General features: G+C 35.5%; 1 protein-coding gene across 7 annotated transcripts in view; it reads left to right on the top strand.

Annotated features, from left to right (window-relative positions):
- LOC101735549 (uncharacterized) overlaps positions 1–9740 on the top strand; it is a 285974-nt gene that overhangs the window by 141846 nt on the left and 134388 nt on the right. For all 7 annotated transcript variants that reach the window (XM_004925600.3, XM_012689929.3, XM_062670045.1 and 4 more), the window contains one exon: positions 4765–4794. In XM_004925600.3, the coding sequence (XP_004925657.1) occupies positions 4765–4794 (30 nt within the window). The remainder of the gene's footprint in view (positions 1–4764; positions 4795–9740) is intronic.

The following is a 9740-nucleotide window of genomic DNA, read 5'->3' as shown; positions in this document are numbered from 1 at the left end:
GTGAGCTCGCCTACACGTCAAGGAGAAGCTGATATAGCCTCTCAAGGCTATCAGAGGTAGGGAATAAAAACCGTTGAATATGTATGTCCTCCTTCTTGCGTAGATAATCCTCAATGCTGAGGGTCGTCGCCTCCTCTAACAACTTTCTCCTGTATTATCCTGCGCCATTCCTACCTATCCTATGCGGTAGGCAGCGGCTTGGCTCTGCCCCTGTCATTGCTTAAGTCCATGGGCGACCACTCACCATCAGGTGGGCCGTATGTTCGTATGCTTACAAGGAAAAAAAGAAATGTCCTAGGCTGTGTGGATAGCAACGTGGACTGAAGTGTTGAGAGTGGTGCATATCTGGTCCAAAACCCTATCCTGTCTCTAACTTTGTCTGGTCGATGGTTCTGGAGCGTATATCGACGCTTGAAAGGCAAACGTGACTAAGCGAAAATAACTGCTTTGTACATAAATGATGGCAATATCCATATTCTATGCGCAAAAAAAAAAAAAATTCTAGGAATCATTTCAATCCTACAGCTAGATTCGTTAAAATAGAATTTTTTCAGGTATTTCAACTTTAAATTAGTCTACTGTAAAGTTCACGCATTGTCGTTTAGTCACGTTTGCCTTTCAAGCGTCGATATATAAAGTTTTGCTTAATATTACGCTTAGGTTACGCTTTTTACATCATAAAGATAAAATATACTATCTCTCTGTTGTCATACAAAATGTTATGTCGTCAAATTTACAAATAAATTTTATTGGATAGAGAATCACGAGCGATCATCATGAGTCGATGTGATAACGTAAAAAACAAAAAATGTTACTCATACATAATATCGCAATTGTACATCGTAACAGCTATCTGGTGAGGCGTTTGTTTGTTTGTCCGTTAACGATGAGAGGTCAATTCTGGGGCTTTCGTGTTATTAATGTACGTTATCTCGACCCCCGCGGATAAGCAGTTATCACTGGGCGGTGACTGACGTCACTTGAAATATGTTTTAAATGATTCGTTATTATTTATAAAACATTGTCAAGGTGGGTTTCGTGACGTTTGTGTAATCAGCTGTTTTAATTGATTACAGTTTGTATCCACACAGTTTCGGCATTATAAAAAGTTCGATATAAAAATGGTAATTGAAAGATAGTAACAAAATTTGATAAAAGAGATTTTGCTTATCTCTTACGTAAACTTTTTAGAATGTATTTCGTAATGAAAAACAAGTGTGTAATTGTTTTTTCATTATTTTTTTATGATAAAAAATATACTATAAGATTAATCGATTAAAAGCTTAGGCGGAAAATAGCTAAAGAAAAACAATGTGTTTGTGAAGAAAAAATATATGTATAACAATACTAAAATAATGTTACAAAATATAAAACTATAGTTATATATATTTATAGAAACTATTGTTACTGTGCAGCAGATGTGCACGAAGGTATTAAAAAAATATTAAATATACTTGAATTTGTTCTTAGCAAAAATATGTCGAATTCCCACCGCGTGGATCATAAATCAATTATATTAGGAAATAAATTCAACTGAAATAGACAGTCAAATTTATTATTATTTTTTTGTGACAACACGCCGAGTACCTGTGCATTTAAATTTTCAAATTATCATGGCATTACTAGTGGCCCGGAGGCCTTTCCAGTTTCACAAGGACAAGGGTGAACAAGGGCTCAGCCAGGGACGGTGGGTTTTCCTAACAGCTACCCGAGCGTCTCCAAGGGAGACCTAACAACTCAAGAGTAATTGCTTCGCGAATGAATATACTTGAAAATTTTTTTATCGACTACTTTGTATATTGAATGATGAAATTTGCTCTGTATTTAATGCGTGTGCCCGTTTTTCGCTATAACGGTCTTAATCTCGCATTGATAATTATCGCATACGTCACGCGCGACCTTTTTAGAATGAAAATATTTTGCTTTCCGGGGACATAATGAATTTTTTAGGTGGCGTCATGCAAATCTTGTTTTGACAATAATATTTTGAGACATGTAGATAATAACTGTTTTTGTTTCAAAACAATTATAAACGCTTATCGTCATCATTCGGGTCGGTTGATATTGCTGTTGTTCTCGGCTGTATTCATAATCATAAATCTAGCAGGCGGTTTCTGTTAATTCTAATCTTTTTTTAATATTTATAATAAAATTAATAAACACCTTAATATTATATCCCCTAGACAGCAAGAAATGCAGAACTTCTATATTTAATTGGTTGCTTAATTTCAACTTTATGGACACTGAAATTTTATTGTTTTTGACAGAAATCGACATAATTACTTCAATGCGCCACGTATGACACCGGTTACTTATAGGGCAGTCAAAGGGTTAAGAGACAAAATAAACAATGGCTACTTCGAAATCCCCTTTTGAGTCGCTTTTTTTTCCTACCTATTCTAGTTACCTCGAGGGGTTATACTAGATTCGCAGAACCAGTAGGTGAGCTTACGGGGCTCAAACCTGTTGGATTAGTCTCAATCCTAGCAAGAGCAGTGCTTCGCAGAATCTACCAGCGGATCGGAAACGCGGCCCACTGAGAAGATCCGGCGAGAAACTCAGTGGGTTGTGTCTCTGGGTTAATTTACGTGAGCCCTTCGTCGCAAGCGACGGGTTCGACGAGTACGGTGAACGGTGCTTGTGGTACCTAAAAGCACCGTTAGCGGATCGGGAGGATCCGTTATGATCTGAGTCGCTTACTTACTGTTGTATGTTTTTATGGCTTGACTGCTGGTAAACGAGCTCGTGGTGTTAAGTGGTTAACCAGTTTAAGTGGTTATCCAGCCTATAGATAGACATCGCTAGTGAATGTCATTACGCTTCAAGAGAGGTCTAAATTACAATTTGTATTATATAATGGCGGTCTCTCCATTCAAATCGTAACACTTAGCTTCACCACTACCTACCAACGTTTGTAATTTTTATTTGTTGCTTAGATGGGTGGACTAGCTCACCTGCTGTTAAGTGGATACCGGAGCCCATAGACATCTACAACGTAAATGCCACCACATACTTTGAGATATAAGTTCGAGTGTCTCAATTTTTAAAGTACAACGGCTGACCCATCCTACGAAACGAAATGCATTACTGCTTCACGGCTGAAACAGGAAGGGTGGTGACTCGCAAGTCGTCCTACCGCCAGTAAATATGGTAATATCATAATTTCCTGGCGCCGTTTTACAGCTGAAACGTGACCGATATCGCTCGCTTCTCTCAAATAATTTTCCTCCACGTACGACGTTTACCGGAAAAATAAAAGTATCAATAAATTTCAAAAGCCTTCGATCGCGGAAACACTCCAATGCCGTCAGGAAATGAACACACTGATTATGGATAAAACACTTATTTTAGAAATTGAATTATAACCTTTTTCGATCCTCGCTTTTATCAAGATCGAATTGGAAATTATATTTTCAAATTAACTCCGTATACGCAATATCTTTTGCGATCCAAAGATTTAATGCCTACCATGTTTGTACTAGGCATCTGTTTGGAGTGTAGACTGTAGAACCTTGGTTTATCGATTTAGTTCAGGGCTTAAGGATTGATGGTGAGCCGCGATGTTCATTATCGGCCTCACCAACTTTACGACATGAATCCGAAGTATCATTTCTATTCTAGAACGGTTATCGGACTCTTCAATTCGCAACGCAGGATGAGACGCGACAGAAATAGTCAGGACGCGAGCTCACATTACTAGTATTTTATTTATTTATTTTTAGTGCTTAGATGGGTAGACGGGCTCACAGTCCACCTGGTGTTAAGTGGTTACTGGATCCCATAGATATCTACGACGTAAATGCGCAACTCCCCTTGAGATATAAGTTCTAAGGTCTCAAGTATAGTTACAACGGCTGCTTCATTTGCATTACTGCTTCACGGCAGAAATAGGCAGGGTGGTGGTACCCATCCGCGCGGACTCACAAGAGGTCCTACCACCAGTAGTAACATTAGTAACGCAAATCTTATAAATTTTGGAGATTTTAAATATAAACTACAAAAAGCTATTCCTTCGTCGTGGAATTATAAGGCAGGTAGGTAGTTTCTTAAAAAAATTGTTACCTGCCGGCGGGACTTGAAGCCTGGCTTAAATTAATACGACCACATTGAGTAAATTCTCGAGCGTTCAAATACGCTCGTATAAAAATATGTATTTCAATTTCACTGTTATTGAAAAACGCTGTAATCTAGAAGACGTTAAATTTAAATGAAGTCGTCTTGTTTATGGTTTGACATGTTTACGTATCTACTAATAAACACAAGGTTGAACTGTCTAACAGAAAATAAAGTTTTGTTTTTTTAGAAATGAGAATGTTTACATTAATTTAATCTGCCCCATTTTCATGATTATTCTATGTGTAAATTAATAATGTAGGGTATATTTTTTTATTTTGTTATAATTTGCATTTTTATCAAAGACATGTAATTAATGTGAGATATTTATCGACATTCTTAAGTTGGTAAAAAAATGAGAGATTTTCTTTATAAATAGCACTCTTAAAGTGATCTACTTCATTAATCCAAATAAATAATTTATCCAAATAAAATTAACAAATACAAATAAATAGTAACAACTAATGTCATCAAAGTATTTTTTGTTGGAACAGCCTCTTAGGCTCCAATAATTCTGTAGAAAAAAAAAATTCTTAAAATCCACCCGAGCTCACGACATCTTTTAAAAGTCTTTTAATTTGCTAGCAAAATTGATTTATTACTGCTTTTATTTTTATTTTATGTTTTTATTTTTTTTTATTTTCGTTTCAGAGTCGGATCTTACGAGTCTTTCGCATGTTGGTAAGTGACTTTATGTTTTTATTTTCGTTTTCAATTATAGTGAAATTATGTAATACATCATCATCATCATTAGCTCACAGCCGTCCCCTGCCTTTCCCTATTTACTTATTAGGTAATACTGATTTATATCTGCATTTTCACTTGGCTTCATTAAAAAGAAATTTACATTATTAATATCCATATAAGAGATTATGACATAGTAAGATACGTTAATTGCATTATTAAATTATATTAAATTGTGCAGTAAAAGCCAAAGAATAAATATAATTAGCATTCTTTGCTGATATTGAGTTACTTGTTAGATAAAATTGCAGAAAAGCCTTCACGTACGGAACGTTTGGAATAACATAGAATAGGATTTTTAGATGCACATTGTGCACGTGCTGAGATATCTTTTTTCACTGAGTCATTTTTATGAAGTTGATTTATCAGTTCAATACCTATATACCTATACAAAGTTATGTATGTACGGAAAAGACTGAGTCACATATTTTTATTGTATTTATTATGAACGAATAATCTCATAATATGCCCGTGTCATCGGAAATCATAAAAAAAATTGTGAAATCGGCCACCCATCTTGAGATATGAGTTCGAAGTCTCAGTTGTATTGTTCCACGATTTTTTTTTCGGGCCTGTCACCAAACCTCCTACGAAATCCCCGCGCTTATAGAGCGCGAGAGCTATATGGGACTGGTCCGCGTCTGCGATCCACAGACCCAAGGATATTTTTAGGGACCAACCTTCAAACCGGAACGGACGTCTGCTTCGCGGCAGAAACTGCCGCTTTGGATCGCCTCGATTCACTCTCGTTACTTTTACCAAAGGCCTTCCAACAAAAGGTCATTCTGATGGAACTCGTCGAATGCGACGAAGAGTTCGATATACAACTTACTTAGCCTCTTGGCGTCTTAAAATAGAAAAGTGAAAGGAAAATAAAATACTTTCAATTTTGACTCTTCTTGTTTCGTCATCATGATTTTATCAAATAAAACTTATAATTATATTAATGGCCACATCATCTCGCGTCTGATTAGTTGTGCTCCACTATTTCATCTGAATTAAGTATGATATTCTGTTGTTTGGAAAATAGTATATCGATTTTGGTCGGGGTACTTCTGGAGTTCTCACAATATAAGAATACATCGATTGAAAAAAGGATTTACAAGGATAATTTTTATCTGGACCCGACCCCACCACTTTACAAATCTGCGGTTTTTATTTATTTATTTTTTATTGCTTAGATGGGTGGACGATCTCACAGTCCATGTGGTGTTAAGTGGTTACTGGAGCCCATGGACATCCACAACGTAAATGCGCCACCCACCTTGAGATATAAGTTCTAAAGTCTCAAGTATAGGTACAACGGCTGCCCCACCCTTCAAACCGAAACGCATTACCGCTTCACGGAAGAAACGGGCAGGGTTGGTATCTACCCATGCGGACTCATAAGAGGTCCTACCACTAGTAAAACAGCGTTGCTGTGTCGGTTTTTGTTCTCTTACAGCTTTCGAGCACGGACGAACAATGTTTCTTTGAATGCGTTATTATTCTGTAAGTATCTATATTATCAATACCTTATTAAAACACCACTTAAGTTGACTTTCGAACCAAAATCAGTTGCGTTTACGAATTTATATTTGAGTCGTCTATTATCAAAGGTGGCAATCTGTACATTTGGACAAAAAAATATTATTGATATGTCAATACAGATTGATTTGAATATAATCGTCTCCTTCAACGAATACGGTTCAAAACCTGCATTAAATAAAGGTTAATACTTAACCTGTTATTTATCTAAGATGTCGTTCAGAAGAGTTTTGTGACTGCCAATGGAATACAAAGTCAATAATTCGTTTTTCTGATTTACCAATAATTATCCAAAAGTCACATTGCCGGCTTTGATAATTATAGTCGACTCATTTATACAAAGCGGGAAAGTATTGTAAACACGACGTTCACAAACAGCGTGTAGTTTCACAAATGTTTTGAAACGTTGTCACTCAAACGCCACTTTTGTTTGAGTGAGAAATTTATGAGTATACCCTTGAAGGCCAGTAACAGAAGGCCATCCATCTTTCTAACGTTTACGAAGTTAGAACCATTTAAATTTAATTCATCGAGAATGTGGCGTTATACTATTCAATAAAAATCAAAGATGAATAGAATTTTGTTTGTCGCAAACAAATCTGAATAAAACATGAAAATAATCAGTAAAATAATCAATTGAACAAAGATGGTTTATCCAGAATATCCGTATTACGTTTCTATTTGTTTTTTTTTTGTTGCTTAGATTAGTGGACGAGCCAACAGCCCACCTGCTGTTAAATGGTTACTGGAGCCCATAGACATATACAACGTAAATGCGGCGCCCACCTTGAGATACCTATAAGTTCTAAGGTCTATAGTTATATAGTTATTGTCATATTAAATGAAGCAAACACAAACACGTTCGATTACATATTGTCATTGTTTTTATAGAAGTAATTCATTCCAGAAATCATGTACGATATTATCATTATAAATTAATATCATGTTATACTGTAATTGTAAATAATGTTTATAGGATAACCTTAAAAACAGTTTTACTATCGTAGAGGCATATTTACTATTACTTTTCGTCAAAAAAGCTCTCATTTCACGATCATACACTATGTTCCACTAAATATTACATTTTTTTGCGACCAACAAAACACATACATCATTTTAGAAGTCAATTAACACGAAGGATAGAGAAATTTGGAACTAAATTGAAATATCGACAGCTATCAAACTGGTTGGTTGGACGTATCGGAAGCTGCTGCTAAACAATAGTTATTATTAATAACTAGTTGACCCGGCAGACTTCGTAGTGCCTCAATCGATGAATAAAAACCCAAAAAAAAGACTTTTGTATAAAATAAACTTAAAACAAACAAAAGGAATCCGTCCGACGGGGGTCACATCAAAGGAAAAACAAAATTGTTAGTTTTATTTAATTTCGTGAATTTTCATATTTATCTACCATTTAAACCTTCTCTGGACTTCCACAAATAATTCAAGACCAAAATTAGCCAAATCGATCCGGCCGTTCTCGACTTTTAGCGAGACTAACGAACAGTAATTCATTTTTATATATGTATATAGAAATAGAAGTAATTAAAAGAGAGAGTGATCTCAACTTCAAAATTTCAAGGCCCAAAATCGAGATTCACTTTGTTACAGTAATAGGTTCCGATGATCACTTAGAACCAGGTACACTCATATATAAAATCGGAATTATCCTCTCATCCTTACTTTTATCATTGTTTACTGTGATTAAAATCAACAATGATTGATGTAATGCTATCACAGTTGCGCCATGCTTATTAAGCGTGTAATCGATCGTTACGTGTTTTAAAAAAAAAAAAAACTATAGTCTTCCGCGAGCCAACGCGTCAATCATATTTGCAATATTTACACATAGCTTCCTAGTACATTTCAAGAATACTGACATTAAGCATTCAAAAGTGACGAATCAATGCAATTCTGATTCTTATATCTAAAGTGTTAAAGAAAAATTAATCGAAACATTGAGGCGATTATGTGGACAATAGTTGTCGTGCTTGGCTGAAGGTCAATCTGTGATATTTGAAATTCTTAGAGTACACATATCTAGCACCAGCTAATGGCTTAGTAACAAACAAAGCGTTAATTAATTTATAGCCCATTTATTATAGAACAAGCCATGGTATCAGTATCTTGCCCGAACAATTCTGTTAATATGACGCAACCTTAAATGGATTGTTGAACCCTCTCCTCCTTGCGTCGGTTTCCTCATTACTGAGGGTCGTGGTCATGGCCTTGAAACAGATTGTTTTTTATAGTGCACCGCCATCTGTTCCTATCTGCAGCTGAGTGCAGAGCATCGTGCACTGTGGTATCCAGGGCTGCACGAATCTGGTCCGTCCAACGGGTCGGGTTCCTGCCTCTTGGTCGCTTGCCCTCGACCTTTCCAGTGACCATCAATTTCTCTAAGTTGTCACTGTCTTTCCTTGCGATGTGGCCAAAGTATTCAAGAATCCTTCGCATATATATATATATAATATTATATATTTTGTTGAACCCAAAATATATAATATTTCTATTACAGAAAGATAAGGTTATGTACAACTACTCATTTCATTTGTGTCAATTTATGACATTATTAGCTTTAAAATAAAGCTTTATGAACAAATTTATAAGTTGAAATACCGGATATTCGATACCTCTAATGTCGATTGTATATGGCATATTAAATTAATATTTAATGTTAGCTTTATTTAAACAGATTAACGAACGAATTATAATCTTTTAATGTATTAATAGAATTGGTAAGATGCTTAGAACTTTTAACTGTTCGTATGAAATCGTTGATAATAATAATCAAAGTATCCGATGATGGAAACGCTAATAGATACTGTTTGGTTTTATTAGGAGTAGTATCAATAAGGTAAAGTAGTTCATAGTGACCTCATTTCAAGAATGCGTTTCGATTAAAGCTCATAACATTAATTGGTTCTTTGGTCCTTACGACTTAAGATGTGAATTGTTTCCTCCATTTCGTGGCATTTGATCCGTCAATGTCCGCTACAAAACATCACCTATCTTTATATATATAAAAATGAATTGCTGTTCATTAGTCTCGCTAAAACTCGAGAACGGCTGGACCGATTGGGCTAATTTTGGTCTTGAATTAATTGTGGAAGTCCAGAGAAGGTTTAAAATGTAGATAAGTTTGAAAATACTCGGAATTAAATAAAAATAACAAATTTGTTTTCCCTTAGATGTGTCCCCCGTCGGACGGATTCCTTTTGTTTGTTTTAAGTTTATTTTATACAAAAGTTTAGGTCTTTTATTTATCGATTGAGGTACTACGAAGTCTGCCGGGTCAGCTAGTCTATTAATAAATAAGTCATATGCAGCTTGTGAAATTGGAGTTTGTTAAT

This window comes from Bombyx mori, chromosome 9 (genome assembly GCF_030269925.1).
Source record: "Bombyx mori chromosome 9, ASM3026992v2".
NCBI lineage: Eukaryota > Metazoa > Arthropoda > Insecta > Lepidoptera > Bombycidae > Bombyx > Bombyx mori.
The sequence above is the reverse complement of the archived record's forward strand: the minus strand, read 5'-3'. Positions and strand labels throughout refer to the sequence as shown.